At 58.2% G+C, this 25,670-nt stretch overlaps 3 protein-coding genes and 1 long non-coding RNA gene across 17 annotated transcripts in view; 2 read left to right on the top strand and 2 right to left on the bottom strand.

Moving 5' to 3' along the window:
• The window catches only part of WDPCP (WD repeat containing planar cell polarity effector), a 152,570-nt gene extending 144,171 nt beyond the window's left edge, over positions 1 to 8,399 (top strand). For all 3 annotated transcript variants that reach the window (XM_064510127.1, XM_026110411.2, XM_026110410.2), the window contains 3 exons: positions 2,064 to 2,152; positions 3,489 to 3,517; positions 7,942 to 8,399. In XM_064510127.1, coding sequence (XP_064366197.1) covers positions 2,064 to 2,152; positions 3,489 to 3,517; positions 7,942 to 7,995 — 172 coding nt within the window. In that variant the 3' untranslated portion in view covers positions 7,996 to 8,399. The remainder of the gene's footprint in view (positions 1 to 2,063; positions 2,153 to 3,488; positions 3,518 to 7,941) is intronic.
• A 3,745-nt stretch (positions 8,400 to 12,144) lies between these two features.
• On the bottom strand, positions 12,145 to 15,391 carry OTX1 (orthodenticle homeobox 1). 2 transcript variants are annotated; one of them, XM_064510125.1, is made up of 4 exons: positions 15,363 to 15,391; positions 13,837 to 14,358; positions 13,466 to 13,617; positions 12,145 to 13,376 (listed from the first exon to the last, which is right to left on the bottom strand). In XM_064510125.1, the coding sequence occupies exons 2-4, from the start codon at positions 13,931 to 13,933 to the stop codon at positions 12,561 to 12,563; spliced, it is 1,065 nt and encodes a 354-aa protein (XP_064366195.1). In that variant the 5' UTR covers positions 13,934 to 14,358; positions 15,363 to 15,391; the 3' UTR covers positions 12,145 to 12,560. The 2 variants fall into 2 exon arrangements, with proteins under 2 accessions (XP_064366195.1, XP_064366196.1); XM_064510126.1 differs by lacking the exon at positions 15,363 to 15,391 and adding an exon at positions 15,129 to 15,338.
• An 884-nt stretch (positions 15,392 to 16,275) lies between these two features.
• The window catches only part of EHBP1 (EH domain binding protein 1), a 217,383-nt gene continuing 207,988 nt past the window's right edge, over positions 16,276 to 25,670 (bottom strand). For all 11 annotated transcript variants that reach the window (XM_064510114.1, XM_064510116.1, XM_064510115.1 and 8 more), the window contains 4 exons: positions 24,814 to 24,913; positions 23,615 to 23,688; positions 17,362 to 17,476; positions 16,276 to 17,172 (listed from right to left, as the gene is read on the bottom strand). In XM_064510114.1, the coding sequence (XP_064366184.1) occupies positions 17,082 to 17,172; positions 17,362 to 17,476; positions 23,615 to 23,688; positions 24,814 to 24,913 (380 nt within the window). In that variant the 3' untranslated portion in view covers positions 16,276 to 17,081. The remainder of the gene's footprint in view (positions 17,173 to 17,361; positions 17,477 to 23,614; positions 23,689 to 24,813; positions 24,914 to 25,670) is intronic.
• On the top strand, positions 17,436 to 19,745 carry LOC135327977 (uncharacterized). The gene is made up of 2 exons (XR_010388678.1): positions 17,436 to 17,496; positions 18,824 to 19,745. It is a non-coding gene; the product is annotated as an uncharacterized LOC135327977 (long non-coding RNA).

The raw sequence follows: 25,670 nt of genomic DNA, 5'->3' as shown, positions 1-25,670 counted from the left end.
AATCGGTAGCATCACCAGTCAAACCTCGGGAAGCATTAAGAGACAACCACATGGCCATCTTTCATATCTGTATACGCTGGTTATTAAATCAGCATAAAGAGAGAGTAAGAGTTATCCTACCGCAACATCTTTTGTGCATCATGTAAAAAAGCCTCGCTGCTCGTCCCCGGCCTTTGCTGAGCTCCAGCGAAGGCGACGGGAGCTTCATTCGCCTCAAAAACACAGCATTAACTCGTATTTTTCTGGACGCACAGAGGTGCGCTGTAGGCCCTCCCAATGCTCAACAGCGGTCCTCTTGATGAAAGTAGATGGCTAACGTATCACCACCCTCGCGTACCCGAAGAAAGAAAAGTCTGAAGAAGGCATTTGACTTTGTCACATGAACAGTGTGTATACTTAATGGAAATTTCTTCGGCGTGCACAAAACAAAGAAAAATCAATAAAATGCCTGCCAACTGTTCCACTGAAAACATTTTATAATCTATAGCCCCGTGAATCCCGAGCCAAGATAAACCGTCACTGCTGACAGAAAATACCGACAATTATTTTGCGTCGGTTCAACTTGGCCCAGCCCAGACTGACCTTGTTTATTCATCTCAGTCTTCTAATTCATATTAACTTGGCGTCAAAGGGGGGCATGTGGCATGTGTGCTGAAGACCCATTTCTGCATCTTAGATAAATGTAGTGCACTGAGTACTTCCAGGGCCTTGAGCTCTTAGGTGGATTTATATGCATTAGACAGAACTGGTTAAGTTCCTTTTATCCCCGCTGGGCTTTTCATGTCTGTTGACTATAAAACTGGAAGCTCTGCAGAAGTAACATCTTCTTCTAAGCCTTCGGATATACACGAAATCCTCCCAGTACTGGCCAATTTTAAAGACACGTCCAAAGAGGATGGACGGTTTTAAGCTCTTAAAACATAAAAATAGAAGAGTTATGGCAATTTGGCAGCCAAAGCAGCAATTTACAGGTCTGCGCAGAAGCCGCGGCTATGTGTAAGAAAGCTGATCAAGATACTGCAGAGGAGATAATGGGGTCGGAGAGCAAAAGTATCTCTCCGGTTTTGCTACCAGCGTAATCTGGTCTCCAATGAAGTTTCTTAGTTTCTTTTGCTGAAGCAATAAAGCTTAGCGCGACCCAACAGTTGCATTATTGCAGCTTAACCAGAGCTCAGCAAAGCGGATGAGGGGAGTTCCTTGCGGGTGCTGTGCAGATTCCCGGCTGCTTGCAAAGCTATCGCCCCGCTGGCCGGACGAAGACAAAAATGCAGGGAAAGTCAGCTTTTTCTTTAGTTGTTCACGTTCTTGTCAGCAATAAAAGCCTTTTCACGTGTGGATCGTACTATTCGTGTTATCAAAGCCAAGGGAGATTTCGCGCTGTGGCTGCTAACGAACAGGGCGCCCTACGAGAGCATCCGCATTTTCATTCTCGCGACTTCGTTGCTGTTGTAACGAAAAGCAGCCCTTGAGGATCTACGGACGGGCTTCCAGGAGGAGAGGGGAGAGGGGGGAAAAGCCAAAACAAAAGCCCCACAGGGCTGCAACTGCTCTGCTGCAGGCAGCCGCCCGGCAGAGTGAACACGGCTGCATTGGGAGAGGGGGAACCCCAGCCCCGGGAGGCCCCCGGCCCCTGCGGCTGCCCTCACCCGGGGGCAGGACGAGCGGCAAGCTGGGCGAGCAGCCCAAGCGCCTGGGGAACACGCTGCCTTTCTCCACCGTTACCTAAGCGAACGTTAGCGACGAGGAAAGAAAACGAGACTGTGAAAACCGAAACCGCACTGAATTATCCCGCCGCACTTCGCACAGCAAAGCGCTGGCTTTTTCCTCCCCGGACTCCTCCGCAACTCAGATTTCAGTGCTGCAGAGCCGGGTGGGAGGGTTTAACCGCTGAAGTTGTCGCGGGGAACCCGTGATGCCGTCTGGGTCGCGCAGCCCTGTTCCCGCGCCGGGGCTCGCCTCGCCTGGCCGGCTGCACCCCACGGCCCCGTCCGTTCCGCTGAACGAGGCCGGCGTCTCCCCAGCTCTTCCTCCCTCCCCTCCATCACTTTTATTTTGTTTTAAAGGTCCACCGGCCGCAGGCAGCCGGAGGATGAGGAGCCCGGAGCGGGTGTCCGTGCCGCCTCTCGAATGGAGAAACCTGCGATGGACCAAGGTAAGCTGCCAGCGACTCTCGAATACGTGCGACGGGGCGAAGTTAGAAATAATGTTAACGCCTGAATTTCGGGAGGAAAAATAAGCCCGCGGCACTGCAGCGTTAGCTTCATGCATCGAGCAGGAAGAGCAGGAGTGAGGACTCTGAAATAGCTATTGGCTTTTGTGACACAGAGGAAGGGGAAAAAATTATCTGATTGTATGAGACGCCTTATCTTACAGCATTATTCGTGATTCAGCCAAGACGCAAGACAGGTGAAGTGTTTAGTAGTTACGGTTGCTGTTGTTCTGCTATTTGGTATAGCACGGCCAGGTCCTCAAGCAGCAGAGCTTCACCAAGTTGCACGGTTTCGGAAGCACCGTCCGACCGGACCGGTGCCGGTGCTTCTCCGGAGTAAGCGGCAGGGCCGTTCTGCTCCCGCGCGGTTTCATACCCCCAGGATAGCAGACTGCAAACGGTTGGAGACCATAACGGTGTTTCAGCATGCAAAAACCACGGTGCAGAGTCGTCCCGTGAAGTCTGCAAGCCAGGTGTACGTAGAAGTATTTGCACGAGGGGCGAGAAGAGGATTTTTCACCTGCTGCCTTGCCCAGCACTCCTGCAGGTCACACAGCCGCAGCCAAGGCGGTTGCGAACGAGCCGACTGATGGGGTGCTTCCCCTGTCGAGCTGAATTTTATATATATATATTTTTTTTTATATTTTTATATATATATAAAAAAATAGATTTTTTCATTTTTTCCCCATGGGCTTTTGCCATCGCAGCAAGCCGAGCCGGCTCGCAGCGGCATCAGAGGACACCGGCGTTGGCACCGGCCAAGGGGCAGCAGCCCATCACCCGGAGCAGGGCTGCTTTTTGATGCTGGCAGCTGCGAAGGCAGCTCAAGCTGTAACACGAAGCCTCGTCCTCCGCCACCTCGGGCAGCAGCCTGACAGCACGTGGGCTGCAAAACCCTGGCAAGGCACCCGGCGAGCGCTCCACCGCCCCGCTGCCGGGCTCGCACGCGCCGGCCGGGAGCTGCCACGGCCCCCGCCCCAGCTGCAGCCCCCGAAGCAGCAGCCGTCGCCGACCCCGGGGGCCTCTGCAACGCCCCAGCTGCAAAAATCACCACTGCTTTGACTTGGCACAGTGTTTAAGGTATATAGGTGTCCTACATGCACAAACCTGCACAGGCAATATAGTAAATATTTTAACTCCTCCATTGAATAACAGGATATAAAAATAGCTGTGTCCTATCAAAAAAGTGGAGGAGTTACCTAATACCATGCCCGTGTTTGGGTTTTTCAGTGAGTTCAATGGAATGTAAATAACATGTTTTGTTTTTTTTTGTTAAAAGGAAATTCGAGAGCCACTTCTACAGAGCAGGTAACACTTTTCAGGTTCATTTTTCCATTTCTGCTTGTTGTTATTTACTCTGTTTTGCAGCTTCCTGAAGCGTCCCAAGCCTGTCCCTGCAAGCTGTTTGCCCGCAGGGCTCTCGCCGGCGTCGGTGGAAACGCGCCGTGTCCCGCGCTGGTGGGACGGGGCTCCTTCTCGTGCTCCGCGCCGGGCGCAGCCGCCGAAAACGGCTCTTAGCCGACGGCCGGGGCGCAAGAAAGAGCTCTTTGTGCTCGAGCCGCGTTCGGCTTGCAGGAACTAGCCGGTGCTCGCAGGGGCGCTTTCAGCAGCGCGACCACAGCAAAGAGGAGCGAAATATTGCCCTATGGTTTCATGATCGCTTTGAGCTGATTTGACTGCAATACGCTGCCAAAAAAAGAGGCGGGTGGGCCCTTCGCCCCCTGCCAGCCTCCCATCCCGCGCCCTGTCCCTGTGCCGGCTCCGGCACGCCGGGCTGGAAAAGCCTCCCCGGAGCGGGAGAGGAGGCAGGTGCCCCACGTGCCTGGGGCGAACGTGCCCCGTCCCCAACGCTTCGGCTCCCCGTCGCCCACGGGCACCGTCCCTCCCGGCCCGCTTCCGTGCTGGTCGGGCATACCTATAGAGCATATACGTAAGAGCAGCCCCGGCCCCGGAGCAGGTGAGTCAGCAGCACTAAACAAAACCCGTGGGAGTGCAAAGGGGAAAAAAATAAAGAAAAACAGAACTGCGAAGCCCTCTGCTCGAGCACGGCCCCGGCTGGCTTGTTAGTGGCAGCTCTGCCTTCCTCCAGCAGCGCTGAGGATGCTCCAGAACAGAAAATACAGCGACGGAGGCAGCCAGGAGAGACGCGTGGGATCCCCGCATTTGCAGCTGGGTTGGCCCCCGGTTGACTGCTCCTGCCCTGAGCTACACGTAGAAAGGCTCCTCCATCCCGTGCAAGCAGCTGAATTAGTACGTTAAGAAGCTTGTTTGACAGCTCTGGACTAACACAACAATGAAATCCAGATAAGGAAAAAAGCACCGACCGGCCCCCGAGCTGCACCGGTTCCTGCAAGGCCGTGGGAAGGTGCTGGAGACGGCGCTGGGAGCAGCCCTCCGATTGCAGAAGGAACCTGCTGAAGCAGAGCAGCCTCTCGTGCCGCCTGATTTTGGGGAGTGGAGAAGCCGTCCGTGCCACGCTGACTTTGCCGCCGCCGAGACCACAGTGTTTTCCAACGCTGTTCTGTCCCAGCTTTTAGTGGCGCATGGAAATTTGTCAGGTCTCGCAGTTAATTGGATGCCAATGTAGAAATGAGCACCCAGCGAGTCAGAAAAGCGCCTTTCTAGCTACCCAGCGGGCCCGGAGGCCACTTGAATTCGACGAAGGCATGACCGACAGCGGCGTGGGTGCCGCTTCGCGGTGCCCCTGTTGAAGAAGGGAGCCTTTCGACACCACCGGCTCCACGCCGGAGCGAGCCCAGGGCTCCCCGGGGCCCGTCCCCGACTCCCGTGTTCCCCCTGCTGCTGTTGCCCCGGGCTGGCCTGCTCCACCGCCGCTGCCTGCACGTTGCTGCAGCGGGAGCCCGCACAATGCCGGGCTCGGTGCCACGCGAGAGGAGCACGCCCAGGGCCCAGCCCTTCTTGCACAGCCGACGCCACGGGAGAATCCCGGCAGCTGCAGAGGGGCGGGTCGGGTCTGCCCTCTTTGGCAGTTCTGTGCCAGTCCGAAGTGATCCATTTCCCAAGGGAACGGCCACCGAGGCCGCCACGGGGACGCTGGCCGGGATGGCCCTGGTCTTCTGTAGGCGCATGGGAACCAGCGTCCTCCTCACTGGCCGCCGCTGCGAGCTACGAGGAAGCTTCTCCTCCCTGAAACTGCGAAGATCACGCAACAAAATGCTCCCAGTCACCTGCCAGAGCAGCTGGCTGTCACAGAGCCAAATAACGCTGAGGCAGTCAAACGAGATTTGTTTTCTAGAGGAAACCCTTCGCCACACAGCGCAGGAGAACTTAGGAGAAACAACGATCCCAATGGCAGCGTTTGACGGGGTTAGGATTCAGCATTCCTGCTCTGTGCCATCGTCCAGGAAAGGCTGGGGATGGGACAGGCAAGGTCTCGCGAGCCAGCCTTCTTGAGGCCCCGTCTAGTCTAGCTTTGTGCGGGGGCTTGGACCAGATGACCTCCGGAGGTCTCTCCTGGCCTACAGTCTTGACCAAGCTACGTAGGCCAGGTCAAAGTGTCTCAGTTCAGCAGCACCCAACCTTAAGTAAGACTAAGTCTCCAGAAGACCTGGTCACCCACCTTAATACAAAGCAGACACTTTGGGGCAGGTGACTCTTAGCTGCTCCATCGCTCCTAGGATGGAGACTGCTTTTGCTGATTTACAGTGCTCCGAGATACCCCAGTCAGTGGTGCCTTATGGCCACTCAATGATTGCTTTAGTGTATTATAACTCAGGAAAATAACCATCACAGCTATGGAGATTGTATATGACGCTAAGGGGAACAAGGAGGCATTTCCCACGAAACAGAGCAGGACCTATGGACCACAACAGCGCTTATGTCCGCCCTTACTGTCCTTTTTTTGTGGCCCAGGCTAGACAGAATCAGGCAGTCTCCACTTCAAAAAAACATATGTTTAAAATAATTGCCCGTGGCTCCTGCATTTATTCCTCCCTCTCCCGCTCTCCTCCTTTCCCACCTTCATCGTGCCCTGCAGAATGACCTCCCCCATTAGAAAAAAATACCCTCCTGGGAGCGACGGAGAAGCACAGGGGAGAGGTTTCTCTCCGTTTCCTCATCCAAAAGAAAGGGATCCTCCATTCTGCCTTGGACCCGAGGAGACGGAGCAAACCGCTGCCTCCATCCTGCCATGCCTGCAGGTTCCAGGTGGCTTGGTGGCTTTTCACTTGCCGAGTGCACACTCCTGTGCTGCCGCTCCCTCGGCCTGCCGGAGCGGGACCGCATCGTTACCGTGCCAAGTCCCACAGCCGAAACTCCCCAGGGCACGAGTGGGTGCTCTCCCGTCGGGATGCTCGTGTTTTCCTTCGCCCGATAGCTAGCTGCTCGTTGCCAGAAGGGATGCTGCCCCTTTTTCCTGGGCAGTCCTCTTGCTGGGGCATGAAAATCAACTCCTGGAGCACCCCAGCAATAAAACAGGTTGTAGCGATTTGGTGGCAGAGAAGATGCAGCTGTCGGAAGAAGGTCCCACTCCTCACACCTCTCTGATCTCCCATTAAACACCTCTGGATGCCACGGCACAGCCTTCCCGTGCAACACCTTGAAGCCTGCTGTAGCACGACCAGGTTTTGAGGAGCTAGGACAAGGCTCGCGTGACCCGCACACCGAGAGAAAAGCCCCTGCCACTCAGGCACCGACGCAGCTCTGGGGGAGGAAAAGCCCATTCCTACCTTCAGGCACCGCTGCTCCTCGGGGCACTATTGCTGTGGCCCCTCTGGAAAACACCCGCACCGTGTTTTGGAGCCTCCGACCACCAGAGCTCTGCCAAGAGCAGGGGAAACCCACAGCAAAGGCTGCAGCTACCCCAAAACAGGGCACACGCGAGAGCCCCCAGCAGCTGCTGCTACCTGCGTTCATGGGCGCTGCTCAGGAGCTGCAGCTGGCTCATCACGTGCAGCCCATCACGCCCCTAAAGGCCGCACTTCTTGCAGGAGAAAAAGCCATCTTTTTTGCTCTTTCTCGCAAGAGTTACCTCTAGTGCAACTCGGGGAGGAAAAGCTGAGCTGGGAACCTGGAGATACGCGCTGCCTCGCCCCGAAAGCAGCCAACGTAAAGGCTGGCATTGCTGCGGCAGACCCCAAAAGTGCCTTTCCCGGCTTGGCCGAGGGGCTAGCTACCCCGAGCGCCCGCCGACGCAGGCTGCGCGCTGCAGGCTGGCAAAGCTTGGCCGAGAAAAGCCCTGTGCCCCTGCAGGCTTTGGCCCCAGCCGGGTTTTGCATTGCCACAGCCGCACGCCTGGGCGGCGGTGATTGCCGGCCGCGGCCCTGTCCCTGCTGCCGGGGCGGCGGGAGGCTGCTCGCGGGGGCTTGCCGGGCTCTGTGGTGGAAGGCGCGTGCCATGAGATGGAGCTGCTGCTCTGGGAAAGGTTCCTCGGAGGCGGCCGCCGGCCGGGAAGGGGCTTCGCCCGACCCCGGCGGCCCCGTGCCCATCCCACCCCCCCGTTTTCGGTCCCCCCCGGTGCGCTTTGCACGGCGGGACAGGACCTTGTCTCGGCCCCACACCTCGGTCTCGTTGCACCAGGACGAGCCGAGCGACTCAGCCCTAATTCGCAAGCAAGCGGCGACTCGCCAGACGGGCCCCTTCCCTTCCCAGGCGCCGGGTCACGCGTCGGCGTTGTCCCAGGGCCGCGAAGCGCCGTCCCCGCGTCCCCCTGCGGCTCCGGCTGGGGATGTGGGTGCCCCGTTGCCCTGACCCTCTGCATCTCTGCCCCGCAGGGGACCGGCGGCGGCGGCGGGGGTCTCCACGTCGTGCACCTGGGGCGCGTGTGACCCCGCGGCGGCGGCGAGGCCCGCGGGAGCCCGGCCACCAGCGGGCGAGCAGAGCGCGTGGCCCTGGCACCTCCGCACCCCCATCCACCCCTGCAAAACCCACCTCCCCGCAGGCCGGCGGAGGACACGACGGCGACGTCTTCATCGTGGCATCCGAAGCCACTTTAAGAAAAAGCTTGATTAACTATGGACCCCGGGTTGCCCGGCAAACGCGGTGCCGAAAGCTTTGTTTCTCCTTGCACCCGTTCCTCAACTTCTCTGTAATTCTCCGTGCATTATATATTTTAAGGATCTCGGCTTGGAAGCCGATTTGAATTTCCACTTAAGGCTCTGCAAAGCGCTCCGTTGAGATACTAGCCGATAAAATCTCCACTCAGGATACCTCTGTGAAAGAGCAGCTTTCACAGTCAGCAGCGGTTTTCTAAGAATGCGCTCAATTTTCGTATCTAGCTATATCATCTTAGTTGAATAACCATTATTTTGCCTTTAAAAAAAAGACATGGAGCCTCTTAAGCATCATTCCATTGGAGTCCAGATTTTAATCTGCCGCTTCTAACCACTAAGAGAAAAACGCACTGAGAAGGTAACTTAACCTGTTTCGTTGCCGTAGGTTTTTTTTTTTCCTGTTAAAAGAGAAGAGAGCCCTGTGACAGGTCTTTCTTCCCACCATTTGATCCGGTGCATCATGTATGTACACTTATTTTGTACGCTGCTGCGTGTACCCGTGTGGCTTAGGTTTGATCTTTCGGCGCGTTCGGTTGTTAAAACCCAGCACCGGGGCCCTTCTTCAAATCGGTTTTGTACTGGGAACACATTACTGGGACTAAATGGACCAAAAATAAAAGCACTGTGTTAAAAAAAAAAAAAACTATTAGAAATGTTTTGTTAACCAAAAACCTGTGTTTACCCAAGCAGAATGTTTTCGCTTGCGTTGGTCAGCCATTTTCCCCTAAGAGCCAAAAGCCTGCTGGATTTCCGCTGAAGCCAGGGCGATTTTGATCGCAACAGAAGAATTCCCAGCGGATTTCAGCACTTTATTAGAGTCAGTGTGTTTCAGCGAGTTTATTAGAATGGGACTTTTTTATTCCCCCCCCCAGGTTGAAGAGCGTTTGTGTGCTCGATGGGGAAAATTAAGAAAGGGAGCTTTGGCACAGGGCAGGCTGCTGCGTCGCTTCCCCGCGCAGACGCTGTGCAGGTAACGGCCGGTTACGCGGCACCGCCTTACTTTGAGGAGAGCGTGCATTTAATGTGCCATAGACTCAAATTTAATTTCTGAAACACGTACGCTGCAACAACAGGCCAAGGAAAGCTCTCGCTTGTTCTACGGGCAGCGCTGAAATGCGTTATGTCGCCATACAGCTCTTTTGCTGAATTGCAGCCATATTTCTGTCAGTACAAGTGATGGTCTATATGAGGGATTAATCTGACACCAGACAGCGATTCTTAATCCTTCAGTATATCATAATCTATTTACTTTGCATGCTAAGAGGATTTCAGCTTAAAAATATACAGGAAGTGATACTAGAAATGTACATAAGATCCAGAATGCCATTTCCTAAAATCTCAGTTTTTCACAAAAATCCTTTTATGGCTTTCTTGGAAAAGTCCTGTCTGTCCTGGAAAAGTGCTGAAAAGGGATTTAACTGGAAATGGGCATATGTTTTTCTTTATCCTCAACCGTATGACCGTTTTCACCCTCCTCCTCCCCTGCAGCTTTTTGTGCTTGAACGTAAGACAGAAAAGACAAGACCTCCAGTATAGCAGGTTCCTTGTCTGGGAGTGACACCGGGAGATTTTTATTGACGAATTCAAAACAGGTTTTGAACCGATGCGGGACTTTATATGCATTAATGACTACCCATGTGCATGCGTTAGCGGTGACTGGGCAGTGCAGAGGTCAGCACAAGGGAAACCACAAATGGTCGGGTGCGACGACGCCGTATGCAGCCGTAACCATCCATTTGCTTTACGCCGTGCCGCAAAGGGTGCCTACAAAATAACTGTAATAAGCCGTATCAGTGTACGCTTCGTCCGAAAGTTCTAACGTTATAATTTGTGCCTTTTCCTCCTGATGCTTCGTGCCGCCCCGGCAAACGGTCCCAGCCCACCGGGGCTGACGCTGGCGCCCCGGAGCACCGGGCATCCCTCGGGCGTTCAGATTGCTCTTCGTCCCAGCTCCCCTCAGACAGAAAACCCGAGACGGAGGGATTAAAAGCGAAGCTTTCCAAGACGGGAAACTAAATCATCAGGGGACAAATACGCCGGTAACAGCGACTACGCCGTAAATCCTTGGAGGTCCACGATGCACCGAGCATCCAAAAGTCGTGACAGCCCAATTGGGATATTTTGGTCCTTTTGCCCCTTCCCCCCCGCCCCAACCAAGTCCTGGCTTTGGCTTAGGCTCAGAAAAGCCTTCGGCCCAGGCGCCACGTGCACAGCAACGCGCACGACGCCCTTATCGCTGGCGACGCCGGGCGCCTTTAAAACACGCGGCGTCACCCGGGCGGCCGCTCCACAACCAGCCCCCGGTAGACGCCGTGCCCGCTTCCTCGAGCTCGTAGCTTCAGCAGAAAAGCCCTCACCCGGCGTAAGAGCGTGCCGGTTCTCCCTGCCAAGACTTGCGGCCGCGGCGGCGTTTGGCCGCGGGAATCCTGGCCGGGCTCCCGGCGGGCGCGGGGCCACCCCTCCACCCGCGCCCCGCGTCGCTTTGCAGGCTGTTTTCTACCGAATATGGGGGGGAAAAAATAAATAAATGCTAGAGTGGCAGGTGCAGTCGTTTTTGCAGCAGAACTGGCCATTCCCGCTGGAGTCGTGCTCTGGGAGCGTGGAAGAACGGGCAGGCCCGCGAGGAAGGCCGCGACGCTGACCGAGGCGCAGCTGGCCGCGGGGAGAAACGCCGTTATTTGCTCCGGTCGGGGACGGGGCTCCCCTGTGCCCCCCCCCCCGCCGCTCGGGCCCCCCGTTTCGTGCCTCGATTCCTGCCTCGGCCCCACACGCGCCTGGAAGGCCCGACGCCCGAACGCTGGGAAGTTCGCCCGGAGAGCCCGCTTCCGAAGGGAGGCCCCGGCTGCGGCTGGGCACCAAAACCCTGTGAAACGGGCTGGGAGCACTTGTGCCCGCTCCGAGCTGGGGTTTGGGAGCGGAATTGGGGGGGGGGGGGGGGCTGCCCCCCGCCCGCATCGGCCCCCCCGGCGGTGGAGGGGCAGCCCGGCCGCGGCTGCCCGCGGGCAAAACGGGCATGAAAAGGAAAAAAACCTCCCCAAATCAGCCGGGCTGCGCCCGTTGGACGCTGCGGGGGGGCAACAGCCGCCCTCGGCCCCAGGCCCCCCCCCCAAACCCATCCGCTCCCCCGGCAGCCGCCGGCAATTGCGGTGCAAAGGCTAAAAGGAATTAACAATAATAATAATAATGATGATGATGATGATGATGGTGATGAAGATGAAGGGGCGGGGGGCGGTCGCGGCTCGTTGCTGCCCCCCCGCCCCCGCTCCCACGCGCGGGTGGGTTGGAGCCGTGCGCGGCCGCGCACGGGCCGGCAGCGAGCAGGGGCCGCCGGGCGCGTAGCTCCGCAGCCAATTAACAGAATCGATTAAGAGGAAAGGCAGCCCCGGGCCCACGCGGGGGGGGGCCGCCCCCGGGTCCCCCCCCCCACCGCCACCTTTCAGAGCACCCGCAAACTCATCGCACATCCCCCCCCCCCCCAGAGCCCCCCGCACCTCTCCCCACCGGCGGAAGCTTCCCGGGGAGGAGGAAGGACAGGAGACCACCGCGTTTATTAGTCTGGATTTTATTGGGAGGGGTGGGGAAGGGGCGGGGGGGGGGTCGCCCGTACAGGCAGTGCGGGGTCACCGCATCAAAGTCACACGAACGCAGAGTCCCTCGGGGGCCGCGCTGAGCCCCCCTCCCCCCGCAAAGAAAACCCGAAACTTTTTTTCTGCTTTTTTTCTTTCCTCTTTTATTATTTTTTTCCCTAAAAGTTTGTTTTTTTCCTTTTTTTTGGTTTGCAGACTGGCTCTGGGCTGCGTTATGGGCTGCGCCGCCCTTCCCTCCCCGCTGCTCCGGCCCGGCGGAGACGGGATGCTGCGGCCGCGTCCCCGGGGAGGGGGAGAGGAGAAATCAAAAAAGAAAAAAAAAAAAAAAAAAGGCGGGGAGGGAGGGGGGGAAGGTTTCCTTTAAAAGTTCCGTTTCGCGCACCTCAGACTCGCGGCAAGTGTCAGCCCCGGAGCATCGACTAAAACTAGGAGCGGTCACTGCAACGGACCGAGGATTCGCGCCGCTCCCGGGGGCGGCCCGGGGGGGGGGAAGCAGGCGGCGGGGGCCGCTCCTTGCTTTTTTTTCGTTTCTTTTTTTTTTTTTTTTTTTCCCCCCCTCCCCGAAGTCCTTTTTCTGTTCCACTTTACAAAAATAATAGTTATAACAAACCCAGCGGAGGGGACAAGCCCGGGGCGCGGGAGAGCAAATAAATAGGAGTGGGGAGAGCGGGGCCGGGGCGAGCGCTGGCTCGGCTGCGGCCGGGGCCGGGGCCGGGGCCGGGGCCGCGGTGAGGGGCGGCGGGGCGCAGCCCCTCACAAGACCTGGAAGCGCCAGGACGCCTGGTCCTTGTAGTCGAGGCAGTCGGCGGAGTTGAAGTTGAGCTTCCAGGCGGCGGCGGCGGCGGCGGCGGCCGGCGGCTCCTTGTAGTCCAGGCAGTCGGCGGAGTTGAAGGGCAGCGCGGCGCCGCCGTAGCCCTGCGGCGGGGGCGGGTGCGGGGGGTGGTGGTGGTGGTGGTGGTGGTGGTGGTGGTGGCCCGAGCTCTGGCTCAGCGGGTGGTGGTGGTGGTGGTGGTGCGCGTGGCCCGGCACGGCGGAGGGCCCCATGGGGCTGAGCTGGTGCGGCGGGTGGTGCGAGTGCACGGGCGCCAGGTAGGAGCCGCACTCCACGCCGCCGAAGTAGGAGGAGGAGGGCGGCGCCGCGTAGCCCTGCCCGTAGCCGCCGCCCTGGCCGTAGGGCACCGGGTAGGAGGCGGCGGCGGCGCCGGGCACCGAGCGCTGCATGCAGGAGGCGCCGCCGGGCGGCAGCGGCTCGGGCACCGGCACCGGCACCGCCGAGGGCGCCGCGCCCGGCGAGATGGAGGCCGGGCTCCAGATGGACGAGGCCGGGGCGCTGAGCGGGGCGGCGGCGCCCGCCGGGGCGCCCAGGGCCGCGGCGGGGCCCGACGAGGCGGAGCTGGAGGAGGAGGAGGAGGCCGAGCTGGAGGCGGCCGGCGGCGTGAACTGCCCGCTGCTCTCCGAGCCCGAGCTCTCGCGGGCCGGCGACGCCTTCTTCTTGGCCGGGCGGCTCTTGGCGCCGCCGCCGCTCTGCTGCTGCTGCCGGCACTTGGCGCGGCGGTTCTTGAACCAGACCTGGGCCGGGGGCGGAGAAGGGGGGGGGGGAGGCCGTGAGCGCCGGGCCCCCCCCGCCGCCCCCGGCCCCAGCCCCGCCGCCCCGGTACCTGGACGCGCGACTCGGGCAGGTTGATCTTGAGGGCCACCTCCTCGCGCATGAAGATGTCCGGGTAGCGCGTCTTGGCGAACAGGGCCTCCAGCACGTCCAGCTGCGAGCGCGTGAAGGTGGTGCGCTCCCGCCGCTGCTTCCGCGGCGCGGCTGCGGGCGACGGCGCGCACCGGTCACGCCGCGCCGCTCCCCCGCCCCGTCCCCCCCGGCCGCCGCCGGGATTTCGTTGCGCCGAAATACACCGCCCCGCTCTCCCCTTTCCCCCCGCTTTTTGGGGTTTTCCCCGTTAGAAAAAGCCGTTTCTCCTTACAAGCCCCTCGGTTTCCCGCGGGAAGGGGGGACGCAGCTGCGCGCCCCCCCGGCACTCACCCGGGTAGCCCACGGAGGGATGCAGCAGGTCCATGGCGGGGCCCGCCAGCCCCAGCCCGTTCATGCCGTAAGGGGGCTGTTTGAGGTAAGACATCATGCTAGAAGCCGGGCAGGTTTCCTCCGAGGGACGGCAGCGAAAAGGAGGGAAAAAAAGAAAAAAAAAAAAAAAAAAAAGACAAACCAAACCAAAACCAAACCAAAAGTAGGAGGGAAGGGGGGGAGGAAAAAACACAACGAGAAGAACCCCCAGAAATCCCCCAAACACGGGGCAAAAAAAGAAAAAAATCAAAACCAACAGCAATAATTTAAAAAAGAAGAGAGCGAGCAAAAGCGGTGCCCAAGGAGTTTTCTTTCGTTCCGTCCCGCCGTCGCCGGGTCCTCGAGCGATCGCCGGGGAAAAAAACCAACAGTAACAGCGGCAAGAAAAAAAGAAAAAGGAAGGGAACAAAAATTAAAGCGACAACGAGGAGCGGGACACCCAGAGGCAGGTTCCTTCGCCGCGCGGAGGCGAGGCCGCAGCGCCTGCGGGGAGAGCGCACAGCGGCGTCAGGGCTCCGCTCCGCTCCGCGGGCCGCGCAGGGGCTCGGGCGGCGGCGGCTGCGCCCGCCGGGCCGGGGGGGGACGTGCGCGGGGATTTAAATTATTTCCCCCCCCCGCCGCCGCCGCCGCTTCCCCGCGGTTAAACGCAGGCGAGTTGCATGCAAGCACCGCGAGGCAGCAGTGCCCGGCGATGGGGAGAGATAAAGCAATTATTTAAAAAGATAATTGGATTAGGGGTCCAAAGGAGGTACCGGAGGAGGGAAGTATAATTAATGGAAGAGCGAGCAGACGGGGACGTTTTAATTAGGAAGGGCCGAGAGCGGGGAAGGAGAGCGGGGAAAGGGAGCGCGCCGGCACCCGCGGAGGCAGCGGGGGGACGGGGGGACCCGCCGCGCTCGGCGGCAACAGAAAGCGGCAGATAAGCGCGGAGGGGAGGAAGGGGCGGAGAGGAGGCCGGGCTCCCCGCGCAGCCTCCGCGGCGGGCGGCGCAGGCCCGGCACGGGCGCAGGTGGGGCGGGCGGCGCCGTTGCGTAACTTTGCCGGGCCGGGAGGGCAGGAAGGAAGGAAAGGGGAAAATGTTAATAAATTAAAAGCAATAAGAGAGAAAGCGGCGCTGGGAAGGGGCCGCCCCGTCCCGTCCCGTCCCGTCCCGGCGGCGGAGGGGGCTGCGCGGGGCAGGGCGGAGCAGCGGGGGGGTGCGGGGGGGGGGGGGGAGCGGTGCGGGAGCCGCGCAGCGCCGCGCCCCGCGTTACCTCGGCGTCGGGCGGCGCGGAGGGGCGAAGGGAGCCGCGGCCCGGCCGGGGATTGCGGCCCGCGGCCCGGCCCTACCCTTGTATGTGCGCGCCCGCCGCCTGCGTAACCAGCCCGGCGCCAATCCCCGGCCGCTCCGCGCCTGACTGACAGCCGCCGCGGCCCCGCCGCGCCGCGCCGCGCTGCCTCCGCGCCGCCCCGCGCTGTCCCCGCCGCCGCGGCCCCGGGCGACGCACCTGGGGCGCGGAGCGGAGCGGAGCGGGGGATCGGCGCGGCGGCGGCTCCGGCCGCATCGGCTGCTGCCGCTGGAAGTTGGGGCCGATGCTGGGGGGCGCCGGCGGCGCCGCTTCCTCCTGCCTGCGCTTCCCTCCCTTCTGCTGCTGCGGGCGAGGCGGCGATCGGCCCGGCCGGGCCCCCCCCAGGGCCGGTTACCGGCTCCTCCGCTCGCCCGCGAAAGGCAGCGGCAGCGGCGCTTCTCCGCGCAACAAAGGCGCCGCGGCCCATTCACCCAGCGGAGGAGGAGGAGGAGGAGGAGGAGGAGGAGGAGGAAGGGCTGGGGGGCAGCCCCCTCCCCCGCTTGGCCCCCCGTCCCGCCCGCGCAGTTGCCAGCCCGGGCCGCCCCCCCCCCTTTCCCCGCCCCGGCTCGGCTCCCCGGGGCTGCGGCCGCCCCCCCGCGCCCCCCCGCGCCGCGCGGAGCCCAGGTAAGGGCCGGGGGGGGGGAGCCCCCCTCCCGGTCTCCGCGGCCGCGCAGCCCTCGCCCCCCCCGCCGCGCCCGCCCCCGACTTTTTGTTTTTTTTCTTTTTCTTTCCTTTTCCCCAGCCCAGGCCCAGCCCCGCGCATCCTGCCGCCAAGTTCCCGCGGGCCGAAACGCGCCGGGGCTCCGCTGGGGGCGGCGGCGGGGGGGGGGGGGCGCCCGCCCCCCCGGGCGCCTCTGGGGCAGGTTGGCGGCTCCCCCCGGCCCCGGCCCCGCTGCAGCGGGCGGCTCGGCCCCGGCGGCGAAGTTTCCCCCGCTTCTCCCGCCGCGTCGCTTTCATTAAAAGCAAACGAAAAACTTTCCCCGGCGTCGGTTTCGTTGCCGTCGCACGGCCGCGGCCCCCCCAGCCCTCTCGCCGCCCCCCGCCCGCGGCCAGGTAAAGAGGAAAGCGGCAGTTACGGTAAGAAAGATCCGGCTTTTATTGAAAATTCCATATATGACTCGGTATCGTAATAAATAAACAGAGAAGAGCTCCACGAAAGGGACGAGGCGAGAGCGGGACACGCGTGGGGGGGGGGGGGGGGGGCACGAAGAAGACGACACGGACCCGAGCGGGGCGGAATAAATAGGCTCGGGGCTGGGGGCCGAGGGGCCCCCGGGCCGGCGGCAATAAATAACGCGGAAAGACGGCGCGGCCCGGCCGGGGCGACCGCGACCGCGGCCCCGAGCGCGCCCCGTCGGCAGCGGCTCCCCGGGCTGCGTCCAGCTGCCGCCGAAATAAAACACTGGTGGATACAGCACACTTTAATAACGACTGGGTCGGGTCTGACCTAACTATAAAATGTAGGTAGCTTATTAAGTGTTACATATGGCAGGACTAGATGAAACCATTCCCAATGATTTTTTTTCCCCCCTATTCCCCCCTCTCTAATCCTATTACGACAAAAACGTATTTATTTCAAAACTCAGCCCTCCTCCAGCTAAAGGAACCAGCACGGACTTATTTTTCTCCCGCTTCTCCCAAACGCGGCCGGGACCCCGTCCCCGCCGGCAGCGGGAGAGCTGAGCCGCAGGGACACCGAAAAACACCCGAGCGGGGCCCGGCGCAGCCTACATCTGGCCTAAGAAAATGGGAAAAAAAGTTTAAAATTTTTTTTCAAAACACCTTTTTTTTTTTCTCTCCTTCCAGTCTCACGACAACATTTTTAAAACCGTAGGGAAGAGCCGCGCCGCAATTTCGCCGCTGCCGCGGGAAGGCCGCTCACTGCAGGACGCACTTCTCCTCCTTCTTGGCCATCTTGCCTTTGTTTTGCTCCAGGGTCCTCTCCAAATGCTCGTCCTCTTCCTCGGCCCTGCAAAAGAGGCGGCGAGGCGCGGTGAGGGGCTGCGCGCTCGGCTCCGCGGCCGCGGCCACCCCCCCGCGCTCCCTGCGGCCGCCCGCGGACTCGGCCCGAAGTTTCCGCGCGGGGCCGGAGCTGCTCGGCGGCCGCGGCCGGGACCGGGACCGGGACCGGGACCGGGCCCCCCCCGCGCCCACTCACTGCTTCTCCTGCGCGTCCAGGTCCCGGACCAGCGCGTCCCGCTTGTTCACGAGGAGAACGAGCTCGTCCAGCAAGAGCTGCTCTCGCCTCTTCTGCGCCTCCGTCTTCTGCCAGTCTGCGGGAACGACGGCAGCCGTGAGAAAGCGCCCCGCTGCGCTCCCCCCGCGGCCCCGGCCCCGGCCCCGGCCCCGGCCCCGGCCCCGGCCCCGCGCAGCTCCAGCTCCAGCCCCGGCCCCGGCCCCGGCGGGTCCTGCGGCCGCCTCTCCTCCCGCCTCGCCCGCTTTGCGAGAGCCGAGCATCGACCTCGGGGGCTCAGCAGCATTATCCCCCCCCCCCCCGCCCGCAACACACGGCCGCGCTCCGCAGACGGGCACCACTGACCGACCGGGGCTACGCGCCGGGGGGGGGGATTTTTGCAGAGTTTCCCCCGCTTTCCCGGGGAGAAAACTCCCATCTGCCTGCAAAGCGCCCGCTCGGTGCTCGCTTGCGCCGAGCGCCTGCAAGTCGCGCACCCCGGGCACCGCACGCTTCACGGCAGCTGCAGGGGCAGCGACGGGCGCATTGCCGCTCCCCCCCCCCAGCCCAAACGCACTCGCTCCCCGCACCGCGGGCGCGTTGGCTCGGCGCGGCCCGGTGCCCCCCGGCGGGTCGGGACCCGGCGGGACCCGGCGCGGCTCCCCCGGGGCCGCCCCGCAGCCCGGCCGCCAGCCCGGGAGGGCTTGTCGCTGTCAGTCAAGCGGCAGCCTTCCCCGCCTCCCTCATTAAGAAGGTAAACAATGAAAAGCAGGCGAAGGAGATGATGAGGGAGATAGCAGAACAAATGAGGAGCGGGAGGGAAAGAGGACACCGGCTCGGGGGGGGAAAAAAAAAAAAAGAAAGAAAAGCAAAAAAAAAAAGCCCCTCGGAGCCGCCGACGCCGGCGGTGCGGCTTCCCCCGGGCGCGGGCAGCGGGCGCGCAGCCCCCGCGGATCCCTGCCCGCTGCCCGCAGCGCCCCGGGCCGCGGCGCCGAGCCTCCCACGGCCGGTGCTTATTCAGATAACGCCAGCAATGCGCGGCCGCGGTTGCCATGCGGATCTTCACAGGCCCCGCAAGAATGCGGCGGTTCAAATCCCCCTGACCCCCCTGCAAAGCCAAATTTATTCCGGACAGCGAACCGCTCGGAAGCCGTCTGAAAGCGAGCGCTGCTCGCGGGAAGCCAGCCTTGTATTTACAAATTAAAAATTAGATGCAGCGTCAGGCAAGAAGGGCTGGAGCAGCGAGCGAGGAGGCAGCGATGCGCCGCCGGTTTCGCTCGCCGCCGCGCCGTGCGCGGGGGTCGGCGCCCGGGACACCCCGCCACGCGTGGGCGCCCCTCGCCGTGGCGTCCGGGCGGGGAGCGCGGCACCGCTCCCCGGGACCGACCTGCGAAGCGGGCTGCGTCCCCCCCGCCACCGCTACGGAGATGGTTTTGTTTTTTTCCAGGTGTATCCGCATCCAAACGGAGTCTATCCCCCCAAATCCCCGCTAATCTCGGCCGTTTCGCTCGCGACGGAGCTGCTTTGACCGGGCACCGGCCGTATTTCAGCGCTAGTTTCCAGCGCGGTCTTTCTCTCTGCGCTGCCTTTTCGCTCATGTGGGGAAAGGATCCTTCGGTTCGACCCGCTTAAAAACACACCGCGTTGCACCTCCGACAGTCAGAGCAGCAGCTCCCCCAAACCCGACGATTTTGCACATAAAAACAAAGCAGTGACACGCGCGGGGCAGTCTCAGTGCGACCAAACCGGCTCGCAAACGGCAACAGCAGCGATCCGAGCAGAAACCGGCAGAGATGCAAAGCGGAGATTTTTTTTTCCCGGCCGTTTGCTCCCCGGCCCAACTTTTGGGCAACTTTTCTCCGCTTCTGCTAAAAACTGTGCCGATATTCGGCACGCAGAGCCCCAGCCGAAAGGGACCCGACGGCCACCGCCACCGCGCACACTCGACCGCAGAGTTTGCGATTTTGACCGTTTTCACCGAGTGGGAAAACTCGTATTTTTAAAGCCTTTTTCTTTTCTTTTTTTTCCCCCTCCACTCCGTAGTTCTCTCGTTTCAGTGGCAATTTCAGCAAACGCTAGGCAAAATATTTCACTACAGGTCTCGCTCAGTCCTGTAGTACTATTTTTCCTCCATTAAGCTCCTTTCTAAGAGACACGAGTTTTGATGCCCCGTCTCGTAGTGGGGTAAAATAACCTCGTATTAGGACTTAATGCACTTGCAACTAAACTGGGGATTTTCGTTTGCTGCAATCGCTTATACTACGGTTTGGAATATGCCACGGAAAAAACTTCTTAGCAGAAATACTCATTTGTACTTTTACTTTCTTTCTCAGAGAAAGGGAATAACATCTCCCCTTCTCCCCCCCCCCCCCGAAATAAATACCATCAGGCAGCAATTTGTTAAAAGAGGTAACAACAGCGTTTGAATAATATTTTCTATGTCATTACACTGAGAGTTTGTTTTATCCAACAAAATAGGACCAGGCAGCACTTTCAGGAAGGACCCAACCATCCCTATATTTTAAAAGCAACTGCGTTTAAGTTCGATTCCTACCTGTTGTGCCTTTTAAGCTAGGATTACCTACATCACCTGTCACATACAGTTACCGACGCTGACTACAGCTCTGGGAAGCTACAATATCGGCCGTGATTAATTTGAAGATTTCAGAATAATACTGTTATAAAAGCTACACTCTGGACAAAAATAGGATTAAGCTCCGAGGCTGTATATGAGCTAAAAGTGTTGAAAGGTAGAGCCCCCGCGCCACCACTCGTGACGCGCCGTTTAAAATTACAGAGTTTGCTAAATTCCCGTTAAGGTAGAAACGTTTTCAATTATTCATCTTCATTGACTTCGCATTGTTCCCCCCCCCCCCCCCCCCCCCTTGCTTAAACTGATAATTACTGGGAGAAAACAGGGCAGGCTGCTCCAACAGCAGCGCTTTAATAGGAACGGCCTAAAGTTCTCGCGGCAAAGCCTTCCACCTCGCCGCTGTAATAAATAAGCCCGGCACTTTGATGAAAATTAACACTAGTTTTGTAAAGAGCACATTGGGGGATTGCAGTCGAGCCTTATCTTTAGTTCCAGTCAACTAGCAATCCTGAAAGAGTTTGCATCATCATCAGAGCAGGCCATTTGATAGGATTCTGCCGCTGCACCTAATCAATCTGTGGAGGACTGTGGCTGCGCGGTGTAACAAAGCTAAAATAGATTTACAAATGGGGTTTTAGAGGATAAGCTCCTCCACAGGATTACATATTGATTTTAAATATAAAAAGCTTATCATATAAACCATAACTACAAAAATAGTGAACCTATGCATAAATCCTTTTAGAAGAGCACCCACTTCAAACTATAAGCCAAGAATGAATCAAGATGTACCACATCCGAAAGCAGATCCATTTCTTGGGCAGAAAATGAACACGCTACCCCAAGGTGTGCAAAAATGAACTTATCTTTTCTAAGGAGGCATTAAATCTCGAATAAGGGGGAAAAAAAATAAGGGCGCGAGGGAAGGTGGCTGAAGTCAGGCATCCTGCCACTCGGCTCCGAGCGGGGCGGAAATCCAGCTCTGAGACGCACGATCTTGTTTACGTGAGACAGACGGCTTCCAAACAGACAGACAAAATGCCTTTCCATTTGCGCATGTTAAAACAAACCCAGTAACCTATATTTTCTTTGGCCTCTTACGCAAGCACCCAGGCCCTGCTCGGCGTGCCGCGCGCAGACGGGAGCGCGCCGCAGCTCCGAGGGGCCAGCGCTCGGCTCGCTCCTTCTCACCTCGGCAGTGAAATGAGGGGGGGGATATTTCTTTTTTTCTTTTTTTCTTTTTTTACCACCGCTGCTCATTCATGCGTTCTGCAGGCAGCGCTTCGGCACTGCAAAGGGCTATTCAGCTGCCTCCGCGTCCGTCTCGGCGGCCGGCGGAGGGGACCCGCGTCCCCGTCGCTGCCCATCGCAGCGGTCAGCGCCTCGGCCCGGCCCACGCGCTGCTCCGCTGGCCCCGCCGCCAGCAACCGCCTTTATCTGCGATCAGCAGGCCGCTGCCTTCCACACGGCCTTTTTTTTTTTCCCCTTCTTTTTGCCTGTCATCAACTAGCTAAGTAAATGGGTTGATAGATTTTTAAACAGCACAGTCACGCGTGGAAGAGTTGGAGCAATTTACCAAAACAGTAATTATCACCTCTCAAAGGCTTTTTTCTTTTTGCGTTCCAGTTCGGCTTGGTGCGCTCTGCCTCACGATCCTTCCCTTTAGACAAACAAACAAAGCGCCCAACCAGTCCCGTCCTGTTGGGTTTTTTTTTTATTATTATTATCTTTTTCGCGCCCATACATCTGAGGTTTGGAAGAGGCGCAGGCACAAGCGCGAGCCGTCTCTTCCACCCGCTCGCGGAGCCCAACCGCTCCTCAGCGATCGGCTCAAGGGCCTCGGAGGGCAGAGCGCTGCGCTGGCCGGGCAGGCCCTGCCTCCGCGGGGAAACCTCGCTGCAAGGGGCCTCTTCTGGCCAGTGCTTCCCCAAAAAGTGCATTTTGCATTCGAGCGTACGTCGCCCGCGAGACGCAGCGCCGCGCCGACACGCACGGCTAGAGGCCACGCACGCGGACGCCGGCACTTCGGCTCCTTCGGTTCGGCTCGAGGCGCAGGCGGACGGCTGCTAAAACTTCCAACGGCAGAATGACCTTGGGGGGGTTTAAAGTGCTGAACGCAGACTTTGTTGTATAAACCAAAAATGAAACCGAATTGCAGCTATGTTTTCTCCCTAAACTCCTGTCTACCGTATTGCTAGCAGCACCAAAAAAAAAAAAAAAAGCAGCAGGAAAAAAGACCTTTCTGGGTTTTGGCATCTCTCTCTGAACTTACAAAAAAGAGGAAAAAAAATTAAAAGGACAGGTTTTTATTCAAATGAATGCGTGAATGGCATACTCTGCTAGACATTCAAAGGGTGCTGCTATGATGTTCCAAGACAGTAAAACATATAAGAGGCAACTAAGCATTTAAATTTAGGATTTAAACCCAGCATCTCTAACTCTTCTTTAGCTTCACAACATTTTCTTTTTAAAATATTTTATTCATATGATTCCCCATTAATCTGTCTTGCCTCTTGCAGAAAGTAATGTATATATTTATGACTCAAGTTTATCCAAGAACATGGTGAATGTAGCCTTATGCAAAAATATAGCCACAGATGGATAGATACGAAAACGCTACCTGAAACCTGCTGCTTTTTTTTTTTTTTCCTGCAAACTTATGCTGCCAGTGAAGTCTCCAAACTAATTAGAATTGATTTATTATGGATCAGGTACCTTATCAGGTGAAGAAAGAAATTACCATGGACAGTCAAAGGGTTAAGGGGTCAATATAGAATAGCAAAATCAATTTGCATTGATTAGACAAAAGGTCCATTTTACAGAGCCCAAAGGATTAACTTTTAAGCAAACATCTTTGAACTATAAGACAGCATTTGTGACTGAGAGGTATAAGCAGTGCAGCATTATAAAACACTTAAGATATTTAAATAAGAAAATAATGCAAGCAGTGGTTTAAGCTATCTGGATGTTTATTTTTTATTATGAATCATCCCTGGGATTATTGTACAATTCATTTGAAAGCCCCATGGAAAGCATGCAATTGTTTCACTTATCCCGGGTGTCAATCTGCCCCTGAGTCTGCATTCAGGTAAGGTGACTAAACTCCGGAGAGGTGCAGAGAATGGAGAAAATAGGTGCAAAGGATTGCACTAATCCCCATGTTGCTCGTGATGAAATATTTCCTTGGCACACACAGTGTTTTACCACAAAGACCGATGAGGTTCCCCCCCCCAGTGAGACAGGGTTGTAAAACATATCCAAAACGCCAAAGGAAGGAGCCTCCCCTACGTGGGTCACCCCTTCGCCCGTCTGCGACAGCGAGAGCAGCGCGATGCTGCAGGCAAGTCCCGGCCGCGTTACTGCGACACAAGGAAGGAGCCCTGCACAAATACCCTTTACTTCCTCCTCACTTTGTTTGATGCCGATTCCAGCGAGACTGCATTTCGCCGTCCCACCTTGGACTCTTTTTTTTTTTTTTGGCCTCGTCTTTTTTGAGCAAAAGTGAAGCGTGGGCAGCGAGCACTTGTCGCATGCTCGCGCGCGGAGTGATGCGAACGCCCGCCCGCGCAGCCTCCCCGCTAAGCGACGGCGGCGGTTACCTCTGGTAGCCGGCCCTCGCGCTCCCTCGGTGCCAAGCATCGCTCTTACCTTCGATAGCGAGCATTGCTCTTAACTCCCGGTTCAGCAGCTCGTAGCGCCTTTCTAGGTCATGTTCCTTTTCCCTAGGCAAGTGGCAAAAGTTCATCAATATGTTAATTACTAAATCATTAAACACTTAAAAGAACCTTTAACGTGCATTGATTTCAGGGCTCATAACCGACTTTTCTCTTTCACTTTAAGCTACTCCAAACAAATGATACACAAACTTAAAACCTGGCTCCGGTGGCGTACTGCGTAACAGGGCCTTTTCCGTTTCTACACTGTCGGCTTTAATTCCGGCAGTTTAACGCTACGGCAGGACGCGATAACTCAATACGCAGCCTCGGAGCAGCTGCCGTGCAGCGTCCCAGGTTTAAAACGCTCCCCCACATCTAATGAGCAAATTCCAGCATGCGACCAGTCACCGAGATAATATAACACTGGCGCTGTTATCCGGCATACATCCTGACCTAACGAATAAGGAAAATTAGACACGGGATTAGAAAGCTTCGTATTTGGAGGCCGAGTCTTCGATCGAGTTCAGACACAGCAGGCAAATCGCAAAGGCACCGCCGTGCCTCGGCGGGAGACGGGCCGTCTGCCGACATCCACGCTAGGCAGCATCCCGAAAGGAAAACAACCCTGACCCGGGGGAAACCAGGAAAGCAGCGCTGCCGGCAGTGCCCCAGCTGCCGCGCGGCTCCGCGCCGGGCAGGAACGCTTTGCTTGTCCTTCCCGCCCCTGCCTCGCTTTGCCGTGCCCGCGGGAGCATCACGCGGCTACCGCCTCTCCGATACCCTTCCAGCAACGCGGCGCTGCTGAACGAGCGACTTCGTGTTACTCTAAAGCAGCTGCCGGCTTAAGTTTGCTTTTCTCTCTGAATTGTCTTTGCACGGTGCACCGGGAGCACAGTTCAGAGCTATGTGCGCATTGCTGCAACGTAATTTTATTCCACTGCTTGGCCTGTGAAAATATGACTGTACTTAGGATTTCATATTTTTTTCACAGCTCTCGCTAATCTTGTGTCATTGCTCCCTTTCCATTTTCAAGTCTGAAATACGAGAGAAAGAAGTGACTCGGTTGCTCAGCACTGCTCATCTCTGAGGGAACGTGTTGAAGTCTAATGGGGAGAGAGAAGTTTTGCATCTATATTCTGGGCACCCCCGTAAGTCAGCCTTTGGCAAATGCACGTAGCCATCCATACTTACAGGAGAGAAAGTTGGTTCATTCGTCTTATTAAGGCATTTTTCTTATTAACCAGCATGAACCACTCCTGCATCATAGCTTCTTCCTCCTCTGTGTTCCTCCCTGCAACAGAACATGCTTCATTACTTGCATGACATTTCCCAAGCGGAACAACACATTTCAGTCCGGTTTTTGGTGTATCAGTTTCTCATATCATTGAGAGGTACAAGGCAGATTCTCAACTGGTAAAAATATTATATGACAAAAATATCCCGTCCTGCAGCCCGCTGCTGTTGGCACCTGCAGTGCCTCGGCCAGCGCTCGCCTCCGGGCAGGATGCTCTGCCGGGAGGACTCCCGCAGCCCCCCCGCGATTCCGGAGACGCCGCGGTACCGTCCCGGCACCCTGGGCCACGGGGGGGAAAGAGCAAAGAGCCCCCGGGGGCTGCCGAGCCTCCTGCCCGTGCCGCGGGCATGGCTCCTCCGCTCCGAGCGACCTGCCTCTCCCACCGCTGAGGTCGAGCCGAGGAGCGAAGTCCCCATGTTCCTCCTGGCACGACAAACCTCACACGTTTTACAGGGTTACAACGAAGCGGGAAGGTGGCAGGGGAGCAGGAGCCAGGAACCCCGAGCAGCTCTCCCAGCTGTGACACTGATCCGCTGGGAGCCCGTGGGCAGCGCTCCGCATTTAAGCATCTTGGGTGTGATATGGGGGTGATCATCTGTACCTGTCCTGCAGGGGTGCTAAAAGCTAATTCTTTGATGTTTGTAAAGTGTTTGGAAACCTCTGATGCAATGGAAACCTCTGATGCAAGGTGCCAGGCACTCGGGGAAGCCATATTATTAACTCAGACCACAGGATGGCACGTTGCGGAGAAGCA

The sequence above is a fragment of the Dromaius novaehollandiae genome, chromosome 3 (assembly GCF_036370855.1).
Source record: "Dromaius novaehollandiae isolate bDroNov1 chromosome 3, bDroNov1.hap1, whole genome shotgun sequence".
Taxonomy (NCBI): Eukaryota; Metazoa; Chordata; class Aves; order Casuariiformes; family Dromaiidae; genus Dromaius; species Dromaius novaehollandiae.
Note: the sequence above shows the minus strand (reverse complement) of the source record. Positions and strands in the feature narration are given on the sequence as shown.